This window comes from Bos indicus x Bos taurus, chromosome 16 (assembly GCF_003369695.1).
Source record: "Bos indicus x Bos taurus breed Angus x Brahman F1 hybrid chromosome 16, Bos_hybrid_MaternalHap_v2.0, whole genome shotgun sequence".
Lineage (NCBI taxonomy): Eukaryota > Metazoa > Chordata > Mammalia > Artiodactyla > Bovidae > Bos > Bos indicus x Bos taurus.
In genome coordinates, this window is record NC_040091.1 from 79,197,819 (window position 1) to 79,222,375 (window position 24,557).

At 42.4% G+C, this 24,557-nt stretch overlaps 1 protein-coding gene across 2 annotated transcripts in view; it reads left to right on the forward strand.

The window, feature by feature from the left end:
• KDM5B (lysine demethylase 5B) overlaps positions 1-24,557 on the forward strand; it is a 73,998-nt gene that overhangs the window by 29,459 nt on the left and 19,982 nt on the right. Inside the window, exons 2-14 of one of the 2 annotated variants that reach the window (XM_027565842.1) lie at positions 2,408-2,485; positions 4,287-4,409; positions 5,166-5,336; positions 10,841-10,975; positions 12,731-12,827; positions 13,980-14,089; positions 15,753-15,911; positions 16,362-16,481; positions 18,422-18,580; positions 19,017-19,198; positions 20,322-20,484; positions 23,181-23,300; positions 24,138-24,332. In XM_027565842.1, coding sequence (XP_027421643.1) covers positions 2,408-2,485; positions 4,287-4,409; positions 5,166-5,336; positions 10,841-10,975; positions 12,731-12,827; positions 13,980-14,089; positions 15,753-15,911; positions 16,362-16,481; positions 18,422-18,580; positions 19,017-19,198; positions 20,322-20,484; positions 23,181-23,300; positions 24,138-24,332 — 1,812 coding nt within the window. The remainder of the gene's footprint in view (positions 1-2,407; positions 2,486-4,286; positions 4,410-5,165; positions 5,337-10,840; positions 10,976-12,730; positions 12,828-13,979; positions 14,090-15,752; positions 15,912-16,361; positions 16,482-18,421; positions 18,581-19,016; positions 19,199-20,321; positions 20,485-23,180; positions 23,301-24,137; positions 24,333-24,557) is intronic. The other variant, XM_027565844.1, reaches the window with a different exon arrangement.

Below are 24,557 nucleotides of genomic sequence, written 5' to 3' on the forward strand. Positions count from 1 at the left end.
CTCAAAAAATGTTGCAGGCTAAAACCAAGTATAAATTAAATAAGCTACATACATACAAAGACACTGCATACCTTAATTTAGAAAACTTTAATATGTAGACTTACAATGAAGTTAACTTCTGTATCATTGTGTTTTGGAAATAGGCATATTTGATTCATTGGAGGGTATCATACATTACCCATAAATCTTAATCTATAAAAATTGCAGGTCATTTGGGCATTATGTTAATCATTACTTAACATATTTGACACATTATCTTTGATATATTTTTGGTCTAACCTTCAACTCATATCAATTCAATTCAGAAAGCGTACAGCTTTTATGAAGTAGTAGAGAGCAAAGCTCTGAGCAATATCCAGTCTTCCATTATACTGCTGCAGAATATTAAGAAGCATTGTAATTTTCTTCTGCTACATTGTATTCATATAATTAAACACAATGCTTTCCTTATCTTTAGTTATCAAGGTAAACAAAAATCATTTTAATCTTTTTGACCCAGGATGAAATAGGTAGTATTTTTGTAAGTCTGCAATATAGTATATTTAACTAGCATTTAAACATTAGCTGTGGTGTTTGTTGAAGAGGCTGTAAGATAGCATTAGACACTTAAGACCTGGTCTGTAATTGACCTGTTAAACAGGGCTCATTTTTACCTTTCTCCTTCCTATTCTTTTTGGGATTGTAGTAAATAGCTTTGTACCAATGTGTAATCTGCTATTTCCTTTTTTTAAAAATTTTAATATTTAATCTACTTTTTAACATAATGTTTAATCAGGCATTGCTGGTGAGCATTTTCACTTAAGTGTTTCTATCACAAAAGCAAAGTCTTGTTTTAATTTTAAACTAAAAGCAGTCGATAGTGATAAATTCCAACAATATAAATTTGAAATTACAATAACCTCTTTCTCCCTTTTATGATAGTCTTTAAAATTTACAAATGTTAAGACAAATATTTGCGAGTTTTAGTTTTTTACTCCTTCACTGTTGGCTGTCTTTCCGTGTTTAGAGTATCTAGATACTCATTACAGCTGCAGAGTATCTTATTGTTATTTACAGTAACCAGCATTTGTATTAACTTGTTCTCTTAATCTAAAATTATTATTACTAATAGGTATTACATGATGTAATATATTTCAGATTGTATTTAAAATGGGTAATGAAGCAAAAGAAAAAGCGCCTATCATCCTACCAAAGACAAACCACTGTTAACCTTTTTGCTCTTCCCATGTTCTATTTTTCTATTACATAGCCTGTTTTTCTTTCTTCCAAAAAACATAGGGAAAATTTCAGTGTCAATAAACAGAGCTATGTGGGTGTGTGTGACCCTATGGACTGTAGCCCACCAGGCTCCTCTGTCCATGGGATTTCCCAGGCAAGAGTACTGGAGTGGGTAGCCGTTTCCTTCTCCAGGGTTCTTTCTGACTCAGGGATTGTACCTGGGTGCAGATTCTTTGCCGTCTGAGCTACCAGGGAAGCCACTATTAGAGCTCTACAACAGTATAATTTTTGTCTTAAAATTATGTTGAAATACTAAAATAGTACATAATATAAAGGAAGCCATCGTTAGGGTGCAGTTTGGTAACATTAAGTACATTGACGGTGTTCCGTAACCGTCACCACTGTCCATCTCCAGAACCTTCTCATTGTTCCAGACTGATTCTGTGCCTGTTGGTTAACTCAGGGTGCTTCTTAACACCTTGTAACTATTCTCGTACTGTGAACTGTTTTTTCCACTTGGAAACAGTTTCATATGCACTCTCCTTCTTGTCAGTTTTCTTCTAATAGTTCTTCCAAGAACCCGGATCAATAGGTTTGTTAAGGATGATTCTTAAAGTTGGTTTTAGATGTCAGTCCTCCTTCCCCCAGAGGAAGAATTTATCCTCAATTTTAAAATAAAGGTTAATGTTACTAGGTTACAGATATTAAAATACAGTTTGTATATAATTTGACATTAATATAGCTCTTTGGCAACCCACTCCAGTACTCGTGCCTGAAAAATTCCGTGGACTGAGGAGCCTGGTAGGCTACAGTCCGTGGGGTCGCGAAGGGTTGGACACGAGTGAATGACTTCACTTCACAGCCGTTTTGTAAAGTGAGAGATCCTCATGGAAGAGAGGAGTGAGGGCCCCTTTTGCTTGGGTTGGTGATCTTTCAGTGGCATCTTTCGATCCTGGTTGGAAGGGTGTGAAGAGGGGTGTGTGCAGGCTGTGTCATTTATTTGGAGAAGGGTAATTGTACATATTTTGCTGTTCTGGTGGAAAACGGTTAAGAAACTACTACTCTGTATTTTGCTTGACTTGTTAGAAATAACATGTACTGTACTTAACCAGAGATTTAACTTCAAAACAGTTTTTCTAAGTGTGAGAATTATGAAGTTTTCTAATGAGAGCCTTTGCTTCTCTTCTAGGATTGGCAGCCACCATTTGCCTGTGATGTTGACAAACTTCATTTTACCCCGCGTATCCAGAGGCTGAATGAACTGGAGGTAATGTCTTAACCACTATTCTGGTTGCCTGTATTCTAGTATTCTAGAGGGGGTCTTCTGAACTAGGCTTTGTTGCAAATCCAGTGGCTTCAAGGAAACTAAAGTATAGCTAGTAATTGTTAATTATAGTAAAACAAATGGCGATAAGCTTTTGAAGCAAACCGAATTTCATTTAAAAACACTGATTTTTGTCAATAATTGCCAGCCTATTAATAAATGCATTTCAGTTCAGTTCAGTTCAGTTCAGTTCAGTCGCTCAGTCATGTCCGACTCTTTGCGACCCCATGAATCGCAGCACGCCAGGCCTCCCTATCCATCACAGACTCCCGGAGTTCACTCAGACTCACGTCCATCGAGTCAGTGATGCCATCCAGCCATCTCATGCTCTGTTGTCCCCTTCTCCTCCTGCCCCCAATCCCTCCCAGCATCAGAGTCTTTTCCAATGAGTCAGCTCTTCGCATGAGGTGGCCAAAGTACTGGAGTTTCAGCTTTAGCATCATTCCTTCCAAAGAAATCCCAGGGCTGATCTCCTTCAGAAAGGACTGGTTGGATCTCCTTGCAGTCCAAGGGACTCTCAAGAGCCTTCTCCAACACCACAGTTCAAAGGCATCAATTCTTTGGTGCTCAACCTTCTTCACAGTCCAACTCTCACATCCATACATGACGACGGGAAAAACCATAAATGCATTTAAATCCTTGTAAATCTAGATGACAACCAGTAGAATTTAGATTTTGAAAGGCATTTGCTTTCAGAACTGTTTCATGGAGAAGATCCTCCAGCTCTTATGTTCTTCCATTCTTCTGCATGTCTTCACTTAGATTTAATAACACACTTTATTTCCCCAAGGAAGAATGAATAGCCTGGGATTCTCTAGAGAAGGGGAGTGTTTCTTCTTTAGTCCTGGGTGACTTGAGCCCTAGAGTGCTGGGCGAATAAGACTTGAGCGCGTCTCACATAAAGGCACATTGTTCATATAAATGTTTTGCTAATCTAATTTTCATACTGAACCATGTTTTATTTTTCTATACCAAACCAAACATTCTTAAATGAAAAATATGTCCACTGGAACTCTGCGGGCATTGGCAGTAGTAGCATCTAGAGTATATATTTTCAGGTATTTCACTGTGTTTTCACATTAAGCTTGAAAGATAGGAAGATGGGTATTAACTTTGACATGGTTGGGAATATCTGAATATTGATGTCAATTTTGGTCTTATGCAAGGTAAAACTCATAGAACTATGAATTTCACAATGAGGGGAAAGAAAAATGAGATAATTAAAAAAAAATGACTTGTAGGCTACAGTTAGTGATCTGTTAAAGGAATAACATTTAAGAGAGTTTGTTTTTTGTTAAGCTATCAGGACTATTAGAATTGATGCAGAACTGCTGTTGTAAATGTGCTTTTAGATTTGCATTTGAGCAAATAAGACAATTTGTACTTGGAGAAAATAGAACTTTAAAATACTGAAATTGTCAAAAGACCAAAGGGGCATATAGAAGCTTACCTGTGATACTCCTTTAAATGAAGAACTTTTCAGATGGCCTGTTTATGTTACGCAAGGACTTCCTGAGTGTGTAACTACTACTAACCTGGTACATGGTAGGGACTGAATTAAATTTTTGATTGTTTATGTGTAATTCTTTAATCAGTTTTATTTTGTATATTTTGGGACAGTTTCTCTCTTGAATTCATAAGTGCTGTTACACTTAAATATTCTAAGAATGAAAGTATCACATGCACAGGAAAGGAGCTTTATCATAAGCTGGGTAAGAGTAAAGCTCAGTTCTTTGTCATTTAGGCTCAAACACGTGTAAAATTAAATTTCCTGGACCAGATTGCAAAGTACTGGGAATTACAGGGAAGTACTCTGAAAATTCCACACGTGGAGAGGAAGATCTTGGACTTGTTTCAGCTTAATAAGGTAAAAAAGCCTAATGACCATCTTTCTCATTGAATAGTTTTTCTGACAGCATGAATTTGATCTTCATTGCCTTAAAATAAGAAATTACTGCTGCTTGAAATACGTAAGATGAAATTCATCATTCAGTTTTATGATTAATTGGTCTCTGCTTTTCAGGTTTGAAAGCCTTATCTTGTGAAGCATATTGCTACCACCTGGTTTTGGTCATACTTAAACTTCACAATGGTCCTCTTCGATATTCCTGTTTCTCTTATTACAGATAAGACAACAGTGGCTTTCAGTGTCCAAAGTGACCAGTTTGAAAAGGCTTGAGTTATAATTCTCTACCTTAAAGTTCATTTCAGTCCAAAGCCTGCGTTATTTCCACCTGACATGCTGCTGTTCTTCCTACTCATCAGTTTATGGAGATTTTAAGGGTCACTGGGTTTGACCAATTGCTCGAACTCTGTCTTTATCAGAGATTTCATTGCTAATTTAGTTCTTCCTCATGGAAAATCTTGACTGCTTTGGGGAACTGAGAAGTAGCTTTTGGAGGAGTACAAAAAGTTAATGGACTATGCTGTCTAAAGCAGTGTTTTCAATTTCTAGTTTAAAATTAATAGTGTATATATATGTATGCAATTTTTTACTTTGAAAATGCATTTTTTAAAAAAGATGATCACAGCCAAGAACATTTTATTTTTGGTGCCATACCTAGGCCTTAGAACTGATTTCCCTATAAATGTTTCTAATTCCTTTTGCTATTTTATTTAACAGTTAGTTGCAGAGGAAGGTGGCTTTGCAGTTGTTTGCAAGGATAGAAAATGGACCAAAATTGCCACCAAGATGGGCTTTGCTCCTGGCAAAGCTGTGGGCTCTCATATAAGAGGACACTACGAGCGGATTCTGAACCCCTACAACTTATTTCTGTCTGGAGACAGCTTGAGGGTGAGTGGGGCTAGCCTTAACCTGTTTTATTTCACTGCTTATTGGTACATGGTCTTTGGGAGGAATGAAAAGGCCTTGATTATGTATGGAGTTCTTCCTTAAAAGACTCAATTTTTCCTCTGATGTTTTTGTTCTGTTTCGAGAGTGAACATAATAAAAAGGTTGTTTTTGGAATGAATAAGGTTATGGAGGAAATAGTCTTTTGAAAACACTGAAACCTGTATTAAGCTTACTATATATGTTCCTTTCCTACAATGAGCAGTTGGTTATTACCTACTTGTTACAACTCATGCTTTTGCGTTCACTTACAATTTAAAGTATATTCCTGGTCTTCCCTGGTGGTCCACCAGTAAAGACTCTACCTGCCAATGCAGGGGACATGGGTTTGACCCCTGGTCCGGGAAGGTCCCACATGCTGTGGGGCAGCTAAGCCCGTGTGCCGCAGCTACTGAGCCCACGTGCCCAGATTCCCTGCCCGGCAGCAGCAGATGCCACCACAGTGAGAAGCCCGCACCGCAGCCGGAGAGGAGCCACACTCGCCACCGCTGGAGAAGGCCTGTGTGCAGCAACGGAGACCCAGCACAGCCAAAATAAATGATGAAGAATAAGTTAAAAAAGTATGAGGCTTTTAAAAAATGTAGTTCTGGCTGTCACATGAAAGTATAGCACGTGGAATATCTTGCTTGTGTGCTCTCTTGCCAGCTGAGATCTCCCAGATTTTCCAATAGAATGTTGATTTTGGTAAAGAGTTAGGGGACTTGGTAAGTCTTCCCAGGTGGTGCTAGTGGTAAAGAACCCGCCTGCCAATGGAGGAGACCTAAGAGATGCAGGTTTGACCCCTGGGTCAGAAAGATCCCCTGGAGGAGGGCATGGCAACCTGCTCCAGTATTCTTGCCTGGAGAATCCCATGGACAGAGGAACCTCCTGGGCTACAGTCCATGGGGTCGCAGAGAGTTGGACACGACTGAAGAGACTTAGCATTCACGCAGGGGACTTAGCAGTGCTGGACAGCTAATGGGTCCCCTTTCTGATAGATAGTTCCTATGTAACCATGTTTGTTTCCTTACAAAGATGGTGTTTGCCAGATTATTCAGATGAAAACTTCCTTCTGATTAAAAGCAAAACAGTATTATAAAAACTTCCCACTTTATTTTAGGCCCTGGTAGGAAGAAGAATATCATAATTACCCTTGGAGATATTGTGCACTAGAGCAGGGGCCCCTGTGGTTTTAGAAACTGCTTTGTAGAGAAGTAGGAAGGTATCACTGTTGCAGAGGGTGAAATCAGAACTGTGTCCTGATACAAATATACCATCAGTGATGCTTGCATCCTATAGATTTTCACAGCATTTTTTTCTCTCTCTCGATTCCAGGAAGGTGTTCTTTTTAGCCTTGAAGAATGTGACTATTCTAATATTCAGAAAGTTGTTTAAAGATACATGGATTGTGTGAGTGCTTAGTGAACCCATGGATGAAATAGTTTAGAATACTGTGTGTGGAACCTTTATGCCTTTGTTTTATAATCAGATCTACATATTTTTGCCACAATAGATTTTTTCCTTTTAACCTTCTTGGTGCAGAAGTTAGATGAATACAGAGAAAGAGTCTCTCTGCTTTATGGGTTGCGACATTTTAGAAATAGCTCAATCTATGGACTTTGAGGCCCGTAGTTTCATAGTTGAAAAGTATGTAAGCATTTATACAATACTAGTCTGAAAGGAGTGGATATTTAAAGAACCCTTTACACTTATTGCATCTACAACACAGATAAATATTTGTTGAGGGGTTTACTGATATGTTCATTGTGGAAAAAGTCTAAAAGGGAAATAGGATGAAAATAAATCCCACCTAATCCTCTCCTCTGTTTCCTTTTGAGGCTGTCTTTATGCACATACGTACAAATGGAGGTATATTCTTTATGTACAGAATTGATCTTACTTTTTTCCTGCTTAACATGTCAGTGTATATTTTTGAAGATACAGGTTTTTAATGAATCTGTGGCATTCCCTTTTTTATACCCAGAGCTCTTTTTTTAAAAAGTCACTTATTTCTGATTGTGCTGGGTTTTCTTTGCCATGTGTGGGGCTGCCCTCCGGTCCCCGTATGTGGGGTTGCCCTCCGGTCCCCGTGTGTGGGGCTGCCCTCCGGTCCCCGTGTGTGGGGCTGCCCTCCAGTCCCCGTGTGTGGGGCTGCCCTCCGGTCCCCGTGTGGCCTTCTTGGAGTGCTGTCTTGTTGAGTGTGAGCTCGGTGCAGGCTCGTTAGTTGCAGCCTTTGGGCTTAGCTGCCCCGTGTCCCATCTTCCTGCACTGGGGATCAAGCTTCTGTCCATTGCGTTGACAGGGAGATTTTTAACCACTGGTCACCAGGGAAGTCCCAATACAGACCTTGATTTGATTTCTCATGTTGTATTCTTTGTGTGTAAATTTTGTGCCCATTTCTGAGTTTTGAAAATAATCCTTAGAGGAAAGGAGAATCAAAATGTGTATATTTTTAATGGAAAACAACAAGAGGCCACTGTGCATCATTAGAGTGACTGGATCCAGAACATGACGGCCCCCGGTTCTGCTGGAGTATGGAGCAGCAGGAGCTTCTTTCCATTGTTCGTGGGGACACAGAACGGCGCCGCCGCCGTAGAGGATAGCGCACGAGTGACCAGAGAACGGAACATGCTGTTTGTCACAGCATGTTTGACACAGCCCGGCAGTCACATGCCTTGGTATTTTACCCAAAGAGTTGCGGCTTTATTGCCAAAAATTGGAAGCAACCAAGATATCCTTTAGTAGGCGAATGGATAAACAAATTGTGAAGCACCCAGACAATGGAGTATTGCTGCTGCTGCTAAGTCGCTTCAGTCGTGTCCGACTCTGTGCGACCCCATGGATGGCAGCCCACAAGGCTCCCCTTTCCCTGGGATTCTCCAGGCAAGAACACTGGAGTGGGTTGCCATTTCCTTCTCCAATGCATGAAAGTGAAAAGTGAAAGTCAAGTCGCTCAGTCGTATTCGACTCTTAGCGACCCCATGCACTCCAGCCTAACAGGCTTCTCCGTCCATAGGATTTTCCAGGCAAAAGTACTGGAGTGGGGTGCCGTTGCCTTCTCCTCAATGGAGTATTACTCAGCCCTAAAACAATGAGCTGTCAAGCCATGAGAAGACAAGAAGGAAGCTTACGTGCGTTTCTTTACGTGAAAGAAGCTAATGGAAGGACTGGGTATACTGTATGATTCTGACTCAGTGGCATTCTAGAAAAGACAAGACCATGGAGACAGTGAAAAAAGATCAGTGATTGCAAGGGGTTGGGGGCAGCGGAGGTAAGCGGAGTAGGCAGAGCCCAGCAGACTGTGAGGGCAGCGAAAGCACTCCGAGTGATACGCCACCTTTGTCCAAACCCAGAGCAGGTACGTCACCAAGAGGGAGCCCTGCAGTGTGAATTGTGGACTTTGGGTGATGTGTCAGTATAGATTGATCCGGCGAAGCCAGTGTTCTAACACTCTGGTGAGGATGTTGATAATGGGAGAGGCTGTGCATGTGTTGAGGGCAAGGGTTGTATGGTTAATCTAGGCACCTTCCTCTCAACTAGGCTGTAAACCTAAAAATTCTCTTGAAAGATAAACCCTTAGTAAGGGCTGGGGGAGACGAGTGCTCTGTGAAGGAACTGTTGAACTCGAGCCTGAAGTAAGTTTCGGGAAACTTTAGAGAGTGAGCGGTGATGAGCTAGCACGGGCCAGAGCTTCAGCCTTGTGTCGCGCGTGTTCTAAATGTCTTACGGGATTGCTTTGCCTCTGGAGGATGATGTCCTTACAGTGTGATGATACCAATTACCTCTAAGTCCCAGTTTTGCAAACCTTTGTTTGAGAGTTGACATGTGATAGCATTAAATATAAAACAAACACATCAGATGTGTTTTGAATTGACTGAGCAACTAACACTTTCACTTGAAACAAATTAATCTCTTCATATACATTCTTAAAAGTTTCTGAGTTTGATTTTATCTTGATTCTTCAAAGCCCTTATACAACCAAGCAGACCATGTATTATGGGACTGTTCACACTAGTGGGGACTAAACCACACATACAGTATTCTGATTTCTGACCACCCACTTAATAAAAATGTCTATGAATCAGCCCAGTTCATATGTCCACAATCATACATACTTTTAGGTTTCAATAGAAAGTTTATATAATACATGAAAGTGACTAATTTAGGTGGTAGACAGGTTTTATTCCCATCTACATGTTTTCACTGAACGTACTCGTAATTAATTACACAATGCCGGTGATATTCTCTTGTAACTGAATTGATGTTTCTAGATCAGATCTCTTAGAATAAGAATATTTAATGTTTATAGGTTGTGCCGCCAGTGGTAGATTTGTTACTTGTTTAGAGTATCCAGCAATCTGTAATAGTATTCGTTAATAGTACATAATATTCTGTGTTAGAAATAGACTGTGTTAGATGGTTGCTCTGTGGTGTCTCTGTATTTCTGTTCCCCCTTTCTCTTGATTCTTTTTGCAGATGTCATGAGGAAGGAGCCAGTCATGTTAGTGAGGCTGTGGTTGTAATGGTACTCGCAGAGCAGAAGCTGTAGAAGGTTATCACTTCAGTGTATCTTACTCTGAGTGTGGATGACATAACAGCCTTCAGTGCTTACGTTGTGGAAACTGCTCTTAAAAATGCTACCTGTGATGTTTGTAGGTCCTCTTACAAAGGAGTAGTATTTTCTTGAAATTCATATTAGATTCAGTGGTAATATTTTGTTGTCACTGTTTTGTCACATTGGCATTAAATCACCCTTTTACAGTGGGCTTAGAATCAAACCAAAAAGAAAAATCAGAGCAAAAAGACACTGTTGTATGACCAGAACCAAAGTTACTGCTGTGGGCTGCCTGTGAACCTTTGCCTTGTGAGTGAGACTTGGTAGGGATATCTTGAAGAAAAGGAAAGCCTTAATATGGGAGAACAGTCAGGTGATCTATTTTCTCAATTCAAATGATAACTTTTTGATAACAGAAGGTGGCTAGTTATGTTTGAACCTATAGGGTAGCATAACATAATTTAGAAAACTTCCTGAATTCCACATTTCATTGCTGTAAACTTTTTTTTTTTTTAATGAGATATTCCAAGTATGGAAAGCTATTTTGGGAACATATAGGGACCTTTCTAGCAATTTGGACCTTCAGTTAATTGACAAGTTGTAAGCAGGGATAATTGCCACTGGCTCATGGGCGCCTGCTGTGGCCTGGTGTAACCTGAGGAGATGACATCAGCAATTACATGAGTTGAAGCAGCACTGTTCACCTCCTGGAAAAAAGTTCAAGGTGTTATAACTATATTTGTGTGTATATGGTTGGTAACTGCAGACTTGTCTTTGCGTTTATGTGGATTGTAAAAATTGCACACCTGTATTTCCATCAGTAATTGTAAAATATACCCTGCAAAAATCCACTGAAGTTCTCTTAAGATTAAAACAGGAGAAATTCATCAGCACAGTTGTGTTTTATTTCCAGTGTCTGCAGAAGCCAAACCTGAGCACAGACACAAAGGACAAGGAGTACAAACCCCATGGTATTCCCCAGAGGCAGTCTGTGCAGCCCGCGGAAACCTGCCCCCCAGCCCGACGAGCAAAACGCATGAGAGCGGAGGTGAGAGCCTCGTGAGCTTGGTCAGGCCTGGAGCCCAGTGCTGGTGTCTCTCTGACCCTGAACTCTCTCATGCATGTGCTCTTCATAGGTGGAACTTTGCTGACCTCATAGAGGCATGCTGTGCGTACTCGAGCTTTTGCACTTGGAGGAATTGCACTGTTAGAGGGGCGAGGAATTGAGGAACTCTTTCTAGGTTTATGCTGCCTGGACAGTCTGCTGCTGAATGGTTAACAGTCAGAGACTTGGGAAGAATAGGCATTCATTGTGACCCTGATGATGTTGGGCAGAGTTTATTGGGGGTTAAGGCTAGTAGGTGTGAAGTTGAAGATTTTTCCCTGAGAATAACTTTTTTTTTTTTTAACAAAGTGTTTAGGAAGCAGGTAGTGACCGTTGTTTCTGGCAGACTTCCTGAAGAGGAGTATGTCTGTGGCAAACGTTCGTGCTGCAACAGCAGGGGGCAGGGAATTGAACACACAGGTGAAATAAAGAGGAGCAGGAGGGAAGATTAGGAGTGAACGGCTAACAAAAACAGCTTGCTTTCAGATACTCTTGCTCTGAGAGGTTTCTCCTAGAAAGGGAGCAAAGTGTTTTCCCAGTTACCTTTTTCCCACACAAAGGTGGGAAAGCTTGGGGTTCTTCCCTGGCTTGATGGACATGTATGAAGAATCAGTGATTAACATATTAAGAACAATTTAGAACTGGGAAGCCTCTTGGCATTAGTTGGGTTTCTGAATCAGTAGTTGGGTTATTTAGTAATTATTGGTGAGGATGACAAAATCAGCCATTTGGGTTTCTGAGAAAATGGGTAAAAGAACCGTTTTCACTTAGGTGGGTGGAGACGGGAAAAAGATGGGTGACTGCGTTTTTCTGAAGTGAGAGTGCCTCGGAATAGGAATATATGGCTATTTGAAGCCCACAGGCAGGCTTCAGGTGTATTCGTCTTAAAGGGAGTTCTTGTTTGAGTACATCTCGATCTTGAAATGTATGAGACAGCCTAGTGCTATGAATGTCCAGGTCTGCCTTGATGATACATCATGGTGATGGAAGCAGTGGACATCCCAATTCTGTGTGGATGAACGCGGGGCACAGCTTCACAACCTCACTTGTGTCTCAGAGCAGACAGGGCGTTGCTTATCAACCAGTGTGAGCATGTTAGTGAATACTAGGGACTGTGATCGGCTTGCATGCTCTTACTGATGAGGGAGCCCATGACTCAGTGCTGTTAGGGGAGCAGTTATAGTGATAGTTCACTACAGGAATTAATAGAAAATTGCTGTGGAAGCTGAATTTTCCTTGAATGCAGCCAAACTTTGGAAGAGCCAGCAAAGCTTACAGGCGGATGAAATTATGATATTTCTGTATCTGTTTAGGATTTGGCTTAATGATGACTGAACAGAGTGTAAGTTGTGAGCAGAAGAGAACTGAGGAGCTTCTAGGAGGAAATACACGCTGTTCCCAGTAGGGATAGTAATGCTTCCCATCAGTCATTCCTGATCCCTTGCCTTTTCCCTATTATTTTTTGACCTGTTAAAAGGGGAGAAGACTGGTAACTTACAAGTTTCCTCATTCATTCCTTAAGTAATTATAATAATAAAGATGGGGTCTCTCCTTTAAGGGGAAAGGGAGCTATGTTTTGAATGTCCTATTAATAGAGGTAATTTGTAAGATTATGGGGATTTTGTGATTCCAATTGGATTTTAGGATATTTCTTTCTTTTTAAAGAACATACTCATGTATATGACAAATTTTTTTAAGGCCATGAATATTAAAATAGAACCTGAAGAGACAACAGAAGCCAGAACTCATAACCTGAGACGTCGAATGGGATGTCCAGCTCCAAAGTGTGAGAATGGTAAGAAAGTTCATCCACGAATAGGAAGGAAGAGCAGATAAGTGAAAACAGTCGTTCATCTGTTAGTTAAAATAGTGGAGCCGCTTTACATACTAGTCACTGGGTTACATACTGGTCATCGGGCTGCACCCTGAGAAATACAGTCTTACTGTGTTTGTTCACATATGAAGTGACCAGAAGGTGAGACTGTCTCAGCTGTCTCTAGTTGCTCCTTTGAACTTTGGTTTGGTAACATTAATTGTAAAGAAGTGATCTGTGAGAAGCACTGGTGCCTTTGACTGAATATCTGACAGGCTTGCTTTCAGGCATGCTTTCTTAGTCTGAGTTTTAATTGACAGCTGCCTGCCTGGCCATTGCTTGATGTCAGTCACAGAAAGGTAGGTTTGGTGCTCTCTTGAGAGAAGTTCTGTATAGGGAGGCACTTAGTAATGAAGACATTATTAAAGTTGACTTTTCTTAGTGGTTGGTGTGTTAGTGTAAAGGCAGCACAAGGTAATAGAAAATAGATGGGATTTTAAAAACGTAGATCTGAGTCTGATTCTGGCTCAACCACTAACTGGTTGTATGACCTTAGAGATGTTTCTTGTCTTCTGTGAATGCCAGTTTTCTTGTCTTTGAAACAGATTTGATGCAAAGCATTATGTGATAGCTACAATAATGCTTTAGTACAATACCTGACACAGGATAGCCCATTAGTTAATAGCTAGTGTTTTTAAAAAGTCTGCATCTTTGAAACGAGAGTTAGGTTAGTACTCTTCGATCATGGAAGGATAATCTGTAATGTGGAGGAAGGCTCTGGTGGTGAACTGTCAGTCTCATAGTCAAGAACAAGAGGAATTTCCTTTCATCTGTATATGTTATGTCTTAGTCTTAAGAAGACCATATCTTCACCTCCCACATTAAAAGCGTACAGACTTGAGCAACATCTCCAGAAGTGCTCATATCTTAGAATCTGAGTGATGGGAGAGTTTGCACTTCATCATAAAGTGATGAGCACAGAGCCCTTGAGCGTGGTCACTCAGGGTGCCCCTGCTGCTGCGGTGAGAGCTGCAGGACACCCATTCAGTGTGTGCTTCGGGAGGAGGTGGTGAGGAGGGAGAAAGCTGAAGAAGGCAGAGCAGAGAAAGTGCTAACCTGGACTGCCTCTTACAGACAAAGACGTGAAAAGCAGCGTCAAGCAAGAACCTGTTGAAAAGAAAGAGTGTGTTACAGAAAGTGAGAAGGAAAAACCCAAGAGTCGAGCTAAAAAAACTACCAATGCTGTGAGTTGACATGTTTAAACTCTTCTATGGCCCAGTTTATAAATATTTAATGCCTTACCTAGGACTGCTGGTTCAGTGTCTAACAGTGAAGAGACCTGCAGAGGTGGTTTGTACTGTCAGCTCATAAACAGGGAACACGGATGCATCATGAAGATGGTAGTCACTTCTGGGGACAAGGACAGCCATATTTCTGGAGGCCGTGCCATTTAGCACTGAATAATGGTGAGCTCCCATCTATGCAGTCGTTGCTAAGTGACTCACCCGCCTCCAGGTAAGCTGCAGGTGGATCAGAAAATCACGATGGTGTTCTCCAGCAAGGAAGGAAAGGGGAAGGAGTGTGGGGCCCCGGGCAGCCAGGGCCTGGCAGGGCTGTTCACTCAAGGGGACAGAAAAAGCCAGGCTTCTACCTCAGCCCCCTTCTGAGCGCCTGGGAGCAGCAGTTTAACAACAGTACTTTTGATCTTGGAATTTGACGTTACTCAGTTAAATGTTCTCTTCATAAATACCTGTCCCTGCCCTACCACGAAAACACAGCCATCAGAAAAGTGGTTTTGTGAGCCAGTCCAGGTTTCTGTTGGCTACAACGAAGACGTCTGCTCGGGCTGCCATAATGAAGTATCACAGACCGAGTGGCTTCAGCAACAGAAATCGATTTTCCCACAGTTCTGGAGGCTGCAAGTCTGAGATCAAGGTGTCTGCAGGCTTGGTTTACTCCAGAGGCCTCTGTCCTTGGCTTGTAGATGGTCCTCGAATGGCTGTCCTCTGTGTGTGTCTGTGTGCGAGTCTCCCCTTATTATCAGGACACCAGTCAGATTGGATTAAGGCCCATCCATAGGGCCTTTTGAGGCTTCCCTGCTGGCTCAGAGGTAAATAATCCACCTGCAATGCTAGCAACTTGGGTTCGATCCCTAGGTTGGGAAGATCCCTTGGAGAAGGAAATAGCAACCTGCTCCAGTGTTCTTACTTGAGAAATCCCATGAACAGAGGAGCCTGGCAGGCAGGGGATTGCAAAAGAGTCGCACACGACTGAGCAACTAAACAAAAACAAATATGACCTTTTTAACGACCTCTTTAAGACTCTCTCCAAATGCAGTTGCATTCTGAGGTGCTGGGACTCAAGACTCAACATTTGTGAATTTGGGAGAAATGGTATTCAGCTTCTAGCAGGCGATGACTAAGTAGTTTTGTCCTTATGTATTTGGGAGAGCTTCTTAACTATCACTCTAATTAGGATGTAAAGTGGTAATTTGATACGCTTAATTAAAACAGTTTCCTTTTAACATGCTAAAATTAAACTTTTCCTTTGTAAGTTCTGTTTTTGGTTAGATGAATAATTTATTGCCTAACATGTTATTCTTCTAGAAGACTTATCTTTCTGTAAGCTACTACAAGCTGGATATTTAACAAGTAACTTTAATTAAAACACATAATTGAGAAATCTTGAAGATTACTCTGTACAGTTGGGAATGCTTGGGTATTGTGAAGTATCTCTTACAGAAGGTGAAGCATTTTTATTTAAAATGTTCCTTACAGAGGATGAAACATTTTCATTTGCAGCAGATTGAAGAGACTAGATTATGCTGCAGATTCATCACATTCTTAGAATTTCTCAAGAGTCAGTACTGCGGCTCACGCCTGTGTTTGTGCCTGTGTCATGCTGCAGGTTGACCTGTACGTCTGCCTCTTGTGTGGCAGTGGCAGCGACGAGGACCGGCTTCTCCTGTGCGATGGGTGTGATGACAGCTACCACACCTTCTGCCTGATCCCGCCGCTCCATGACGTTCCCAAGGGAGACTGGAGGTGTCCTAAGTGTTTGGCTCAGGTCAGAAGTGATAGCAGAGGCGGCCATAAAGCGTTTCCTTCAAATGTGTTTTCTTTGCCTTTGGGTTTTAGATTTGGCAGTTGATAATAATGAGGCTCATGATAAAAACTGGGGTGGGCCTGAATAGAAAGGAGGTCTTGGAAGTGACTGCACAGCTATGCAGTCAGCTAAGAGGCAGAGAAATGGTTTAATAACTATGCTTTTAAAACTTCTCATTTAAAAAAAGCATTGTATGCTCTTTGCAAAAATTCTTAGGAACTGAACAACCTAAAATATAGATGATTTCACAATAGATAAGCACTGTTAATATTTTCCAGACAAGTGGAATTACACTGCACAAGTAATTTTAATAAAACATGTAATTATGATTTCTCATATATACATATATGTGAACTATAAGTAAATATGAATATACATAAATATTTTTCCTCTCTCTTTGTTTTTTGACAGGAATGCAGTAAGCCACAAGAAGCATTCGGCTTTGAGCAGGCGGCCAGGGATTATACTCTCCGTACTTTTGGTGAAATGGCAGATGCATTCAAATCTGATTACTTCAACATGCCAGTCCATGTATGTACATACGTGCTGCTCTGATTTAGGATTTTAATAACTTTGAGGGAAGGTGTATTTGAGGATATTTGAGTTGGTTCTTAACTCTGGTAGTCATTTCATGCACAATAAAACCTTTAATTTATTGGAGAAGGCAATGGCACCCACTCCAGTACTCTTGCCTGGAAAATCCCATGGACGGAGGAGTCTGGTAGGCTGCAGTCCATGGGGTCTCGAAGAGTCGGACACGACTGAGCGACTTCACTTTCACTTTTCACTTTCATGCATTGGAGAAGGAAATGGCAACCCACTCCAGTGTTCTTGCCTGGAGAGTCCCAGGGACGGGGGAGCCTGGTGGGCTGCCGTCTGTGGGATCGCAGAGTCGGACACGACTGAAGTGACTTAGCAGCAGTATTAAAATTCCACAATACTTTTAAAATGCACTCTTAAGATTTCATTTGATTTCTCTAAAGATAGGCTTTTCGAGACAAATCATACAGCAGCAGTAACAGAATACTGATTAAAGGAAAACACCGGCAGTCCTTTCAATTCAACAAACACAGTTTGAAGAAAACACCCCATTTACTGACTAACCCCTGCGTGCCAGTCAATGTGCTGTGCCCTGGGGCCTGCTCACTTTTTCTGACGTTGTCATAAAGTAGCACTGTGAGCTTTACAATTCTAAATTCTCCTTTATTCACTTAGAAGCATAAGCATGCTTCATTCAGTATTTATTATTCCAGCAAATGAGTACACCAAAACGAAACGGTTCCTACCATAATTCTGGAGACTTAAGCTGTGTTGTTTTTTTCTCTTACTAGTAATAAAGTGGTATAGCAAACATTGTGTGCATCTCTTTAGTTGGATTATTTTCTTAATATTAACCCGTTTTCTCCCCATCTGATACATCTAGCTGTATCATTTATGGGATCCCAGCAATGTATGCGTGAACCTGCTTCTCCTAACATCACTAATGTTAACTGTTACTTAAAATAGCCCCTCATTTAACAGGCTTATAAATAAATTCAGGTTATATTCCCTTTAAATTTTCAGTTCTTTTGATCCCTCCTGTATTACATATCATTTCTCCATATGTTTGCTAAAACAGTTCTGGTGCCTTTTCTATCCGTGGTTGGCTTTTTATTTCACTGAAATGATGAGGACTTGGAGAGACTGCCTCTGACCTCATATCAGATGAACAGCAGACCCTAAGCATTCTTTTACATTCCTGGCGGCTCTTTACATGTGAGCTTGCAGCTGCAGAATCACGGCAGCCTATCTTTACCTTGTGGCTGCCCACATTACTCTCTGCCAGGTCAGGTGCAGAGAGTGAGAACATGGATTCAGGTGATGCGATCAGACGCATCTCAAAAGATAAAGCATCATTCAAACACAGCCAACCGACCATTGTTACCAAACAGTAGTCAGCCAGGTTGTGTTTTGGATTTCTCAAAACAGAAAAACACCTCTAATTCTTAAATCTCAGCATTTTGCTTTCCTTGACTCCTTTTACAGTGGTGGCCAGGTTGTTGATAGAGGAGCGTGAATTCTTAGTTCATACTCTATGGTTATAAAAGTGTTTTTAAGAAGATATTGTTCACATCTGAGCTGCAGAGGGGCCAGTTGTGGCACATCTGGGACATGGGCATGCGTGCCAAGTCTTGTCCAACTCTTGCAACCTCATGGACTGTAGCCCGCCCAGGCTCCTCTGTCCATGGGATTCTCCAGGCAAGAGTACTAGAGTGGGTTGCCATTTCCAGGGGATGTTCCCGACCCAGGGATTGAACCTGTGTCTCCTGCGTCGGCAGGCACATTCTTTACCGATGACCCACCTGGGGAGCCCTTTGGGGTGTTAGGGACTGTTTTTCCTCAGTCTACTACTCTGTGATACTTAGGTTGCTCACGGCCATGAGCAGCTGCGGAAAGCCACTTTCTTCTGTTCCTCACTGTTTTGTTTATAGATGGTTCCCACGGAACTGGTAGAGAAGGAATTTTGGCGACTAGTGAGCACTATTGAAGAGGATGTCACCGTGGAATATGGAGCCGATATTGCCTCGAAGGAGTTCGGCAGTGGCTTCCCTGTCCGAGATGGGAAAGTCAAGCTCTCACCTGAGGAGGAGGTAAGCCGAGCTGTGAGTGCTGAGACTTGGAGGAGGAGACAGATGCCCTTAAAGCTGGTTGGTTTCAATTAATGAAGAAAGAACTCACTGAAAAATAAGAATCCTAGATGATACAGGAGAATCACTTACCTCCCTTTGCCTTCAGATTCTGTAATTTTGGTTTCTCCTTCTGAAGAAAACCTGAGGCATTGGGATCAGACGTGTGTGTGTGTGTGTACCCACTTACATAAGGCACAAAGCTGGGCAGAAGTAATCTATGGGCATCCAGGAAGTAAGCACAATGGCCCGCTCCTCTCTTCCCCCCAAATAGCCCCGCCACCCCCGTTCTCTTAATTTTGAGGACTATTTACAGCCAGCTTTTTGAAACCAGCGGAGTTCCAAATTGTTAGCATGTTAGAGCTAAATCTTTATACTTTTTTAATCTCCTTATTTTTAGGAGTATCTTGATAGTGGCTGGAATCTGAACAACATGCCAGTGATGGAGCAGTCTGTTCTTGCTCACATCACTGCCGACATATGCGGCATGAAGCTTCCTTGGCTGTACGTGGGAATGTGCTTTTCGTCCTTCTGTTGGCACATTGAAGACCACTGGAGCTATTCAATTAACTACCTGCACTGGTGAGGAGTCCAGAGAACCTGTGAAAAGCATGCCAGCTGGGTTGGAATACTTATCCACCTCTTAACTGTGACACACCCTTTACCTGTGTCTGAAAAGTAATGAGTTGTTATTCCTTAAGATTTTTGTTAACTATCGTTGGAACAAGCAGCCTGACATGTTGAGACAAAACTCTTTAAGAATCTATAGGAAGTCCATGAAGCCCTGAACTTGCACATGAGTTTTTGGTGGGAAGATAGGCAGCTTTTCTCTAACTGTCAGAGAAGTCTTTACTCACAAGAAGTCTAGAGAGCACCGTTCCCATTGGGTGGCAGTGGCAGCCTAGGCAGCCCCCTTGGGTGAGGGACAGGGGTCAGGGCCTGTGGTCGCTCTAGGTTCTCGGAGCCACCGGCTTCTGAGGGCTGGCCGAGGACCGACGTCTGTGCGTGATGGAGTGGGCCACCTCCTCGCGTGCCTGTAGGGGGAGGCGGGGGGTGGGATATAACTCCTCACACAAGGACTTTGAGGATGTCCCACGAGAGAAGGAGTTGGCACATATGGGCAGAGCATCAGTCCTGCTCCCCAAGCAGTCACTTCCAGCTGTGAAGTGGCAGTATTTACCATACCTCATAGGTTGTTACAGATTAATTGGTTGACAGTTTACTGTGCTTTGAAGAACAAGAGCCCTTTAGAAGTGCTGATTGCCTCCCTGGAGTTTGGTTTAACTCCTCCAACAGCGCAGACAAGGGAAGGGAAGACCTGGAATGCTGCTCTCTTGCTAGTTGCTGTCGGCACTTGGGGTCATCATCTACCCTCTGGCTCACATGATACCTTATATTTTCAGGAGTGCTCGATCCCTATGTTTTCTGAAGGGTCAGGTAAAATGGGAGGAAAGGGGGCCCTCAGGTGGAATTCCCGTGTTTAGACTTTATACTTGAAGAGGCAAAGTGCATCACTGTGTTCAGATCATATTTCTGGTGATACTTGGTGATATTTCTTCAGTGTGAACACTGCCTTAGAAAGCAAGATCTTAAAAATAGAAACTGGTGAACCATTTTGTTTGCATTGATATTTGCTGGTTGATTTTGTAAGAAGCTGCTGAAATATCCTGTGTTTTTTGAGATTGCTCTGCCTTTGCTGCTTTAGGGGTGAGCCAAAGACCTGGTACGGCGTTCCCGGGTACGCTGCTGAGCAGCTGGAGACCGTGATGAAGAAGCTGGCCCCAGAGCTCTTCATCTCCCAGCCCGACCTTCTCCACCAGCTTGTCACCATCATGAACCCCAACACCCTGATGACTCACGAAGTGCCTGTATGTTTGGGTCAATCCTCCTGCCACCCAGACTTAACTCCCACTTCTCTTTCTCCCTATTGCCCGAGACTTTATGCAGCTGATTTGGTTGTGTAGAAATAACTGTGGTGTAGTTTCATACAATATTGCATTAAGCCATTGGGACTGGATCCTCAAAACACTGTGAAAAAAGCTGGTTTGTTACAGCTGATGACTTGTGGAGCACCCTCATTTTGCCATAGGAAGTGCGAGGCCGTCCCCTCCCTTCCTCTCCAGTGTTCAGTTCATAGTATATTCCTAGGCTGTGCACCATCACCATTCCTGCTTTCTAAACTATCACTTAGTTTGTAACTTGAGCTCTTCAAAGCAGCAAAACAAAAGCCTTAGAAAATGAGTGTTGTTCGTATAAATTAGTTACTGTGTTACTAACCACTTAAGTATTCTTGGGCTTCCCTTGTGGCTCAGCTGGTAAAGAATCTGCCTGCAATATGGGAGACCTGGGTTCGATCCCTGGGTTGGGAGGATCCCCTGAAGAAGGGAAAGGCTACCCACTCCAGTATTCTGGCCTAGAGAACTCCATGGACTGTCCATGGGGTCACAAAGAGTCATACATGACTGAGCGACTTTCACTTTCACTGTGGAAATGGCTAGGTTCTGTTATAAATTAGATCTAAACTTGTGTGTCTGAATCTTTCATACACCATTCCTACTTTAGAAAATAGTTTATCACATATACACGACCTTGATTTTGAATGGTGAACTGATATGGTGACTTCCTGGTGGATCTTAAACACTCTCCCCACCACTCCTAATTAAGCTTATTTTAAGAGAGAATGTATTTCACGGTCTTGAGCTTGGATCTCAGGGCGCCCACTCTAGACTGAAAGGTGCTGGACGCTTTTTCCTCTGAGGCTTCTGTGCAAAGTGACACTGTTGTTTACTGACTTCCTCTCAGTGGAAACTTGGGAGACACTTTGGGAGGCCAGACTGAAATGTATAAAGTCGGAGAATCCATCTTAGTTAGCTCAAGCCAGTGTGAATGATACATTTACAGTGTTAAGTGGAATTCTTGATCTCATGATCTCCGTTTTATGCTTTTGGGTTCACAAGCTAGTAAGTGGGGCAGATGGAGAGGACTTTTCTTTGAAGGATCATGAAATATTCATGGCCCAAAGCTTAGAAAATAAGGACCAGTAGCCATCAAAACATCACCATCACCTCATTGTTGGCATTTTCCATACTGATTTCCCCACCCCACATTGATGGACCTTTCTGATTTGTTTTGAAAAGAAAAAAAAAAAAGCAAAAGTTAGTCCACTCAGTCATGTCCAACTCTTTGTGACCCCACGGACTATAGCCCACCAGGCTCCTCTGTCCATGGAATTCTTCAGGCAAGAATACTGGAGTGGGTTGCCGTTTCCTTCTCCAGAGGATCTTCCCAACCCAGGGATCGAACCCAGGTCTCCCGCATTGCAGGCAAACTCTTTACTGTGAAGGAATTTTAAGCACTGGGATGAGCTGGTAGCTGGCTTTAGAAGAGACCTCCAGCCCAGTTCTTTAATAATCGAGTAAACCATATGGGGCTAGACTCTGGATCCAGAGAGGCAGATGAATGAAATTGTGCATTTTAGGGACTCACAATTTAAGAGAAAAGACAGATAATGTTTACACAGACAATGGAAGGGTGGTGTGGTTTGACAAGGGTGTCACCTCTGGAGAACTGGAAAGGGCTCATGAGGGCGTTTAGGCACAGCTGTGGGGCTCTGAAGAAGTGTAGTGTACGTGGCACAGAGTTGGGGAGGGAGGAGGCAGTCCTGGTGACAGGATTGTGTGGTGGTTAGTGGTCTTCACACTTTGCCTGTTGGAGCCCTAAGAGCATGTTGCAGCATAGGGCTGGGCCTCAGCCAGAAACTGCTTGTCCTCATGGCCGGCCTGGCTGGTGCTCAAGAACTTGCATTTCCAAACAAGTACCCGGTTGATGTTGCTGCTATTGGTCTGGGAAGTACATTTTGGAGAACCACTGGTGGAGGCGTAGGTGTGCAGGCTCAGTCGTGCCATCTCTGCAACCCCATAGATTGTAGCCCACCAGGCTCCTCTGTCTATGGGATTTCCTAGGCAGGAATACTGGAGTGTGTTGCCATTTCCTACTCCAGGGGATCTTCCCAACCCAGGGATCGAATGCATCTCTCTCCTGTGTCTCCTGCATTGGCAGGCAGATTTTTTTTTTTTTTTTTTTTACCACTGTGCCACCTGGGAAGCCCCTGATGTTGTTATTACATCATAATTGGTTCAGCATGATGATTTAGTACCTAGAACAGTTCGGGTGTTTTTTGGGTGAGAACAGTTGGAAAAGAAGAATTGGTGGGGGTTAAGTTTGAGGCCCAAATCAGGAAGAGTTCTATATGGAACGAGATCCTTGAAATAGAGTGGAATTTCTTTAATGGGTGGTAGGAGATCCTCTATATGATACTATTTAGAAGGGTGTGTCCTGATCCTGGATATAGCCAGATTGTTGTGGTGTAAGCTGTTTTCTCTTGAGATACTTAGACACCTGGAAGTCTGAGTAACCACTCCATCTTGTGGCAGAAACAAGTATCTCTAGGTAATACGCACCACACTTGTTTGCCTGCCCTTTCTGGAAAATCATCTGATTCTCTGTGCCCAGAGTGTCTTTCATGAGAAATGTCACTGAAACTCTCCAATTTTTGTCTCCTTAGGTTTACCGAACCAATCAGTGTGCTGGGGAGTTTGTGATCACGTTTCCAAGAGCCTACCACAGCGGTTTCAATCAAGGTTTCAATTTTGCTGAGGCCGTTAACTTCTGCACTGTTGATTGGGTGTGTGATTATGACCTAGTGAGCCTTTTGACATGTATTGTTTTTCCTGCAGAAGTGGGTTATACTTTCTAGTTGCTTAAACCAGTTGCTGCTGAGATGGCAGGTCCGCCAGTTGTATACCTTCCAGCAAGAGAAGGCGCTAGCCCGCAGTGTGAACCCAGGGCCTGGTGAAGAGTCTGTTGAGTTATGTTTTGCTTGAAGCTCATATCTCATTGCAAACAACAAACATTTCCAGTCTGAAGACTGTACACTGACTTAAATTATCCAAACACAGTAATTTGTAATGATACTTGATTTTAGATGGTTGTAAATTGAATTTTTTTATATTAGTATTAATACTTTTCATTTACTTAAAAAGAGCTGTCTAGTTTTAAGTGAGTGTGGTGTTAAAGCTAATAAATTGTAACCTTGTTTCAGTGCTTTTTAATAAAAACAGTACTACTCACCTCTAATTATTTTCTGTACAGTAATAATAGTTTTTAGAGCATTTTTGCTCTCTGAAGTAGGTTAACCACACCAGTTTCACACAGTTGCTTCAGGAAATGTGAAGATTCATATTTCTGATTAAATTCTACATTGTTGTAGACAGTAATGTCTCAGTAATACTTTGGGTTTTTAAACCCTGTTATAATTAAGGTCCCTAATAGCCAGATCTTTGAGGTGCAAAGATTTTAAAAGGTCCGAGGCTTCTTTGAGTCTAGTTGTAGGGTTGATGTATGATACGGGCGATAACCCGAGATGTGATATTTGTTTGTTTGGTAATAAAAGTCAGGGGTCTTTGGAAACAGGAAGGTGTCTCCTTCCGCACATCGCGTGTCTTCCCTTCTTTTGGCGCAGCTGCCCTTAGGCCGGCAGTGCGTGGAGCATTACCGTCTGCTCCACCGCTACTGCGTGTTCTCCCACGACGAGATGATCTGCAAGATGGCTTCCAAGGCGGATGTCCTAGACGTTGTAGTGGCCTCAACTGTTCAGAAAGACATGGCCATCATGATTGAGGACGAGAAGGCACTCAGGGAAACTGTTCGCAAATTGGTAAGGTTTCTGGAACTCCCATCTGAATGTCATTGGGTGTTACTTAGTAAAGTCCTTACACACAGGACCATTCTACTAGATACATGATAATGCTTCATCATGCTTTTAATTTCCATTTCTCTAGTGGCTGACGATAGAGGACACTTTGTCACGTTCGCTGCCTGTGTGTGCGTCCCTTAGGTGCAGCGTCTGCTCCCTTTGTCTGGCTGTGCCCCTTTTCACGGG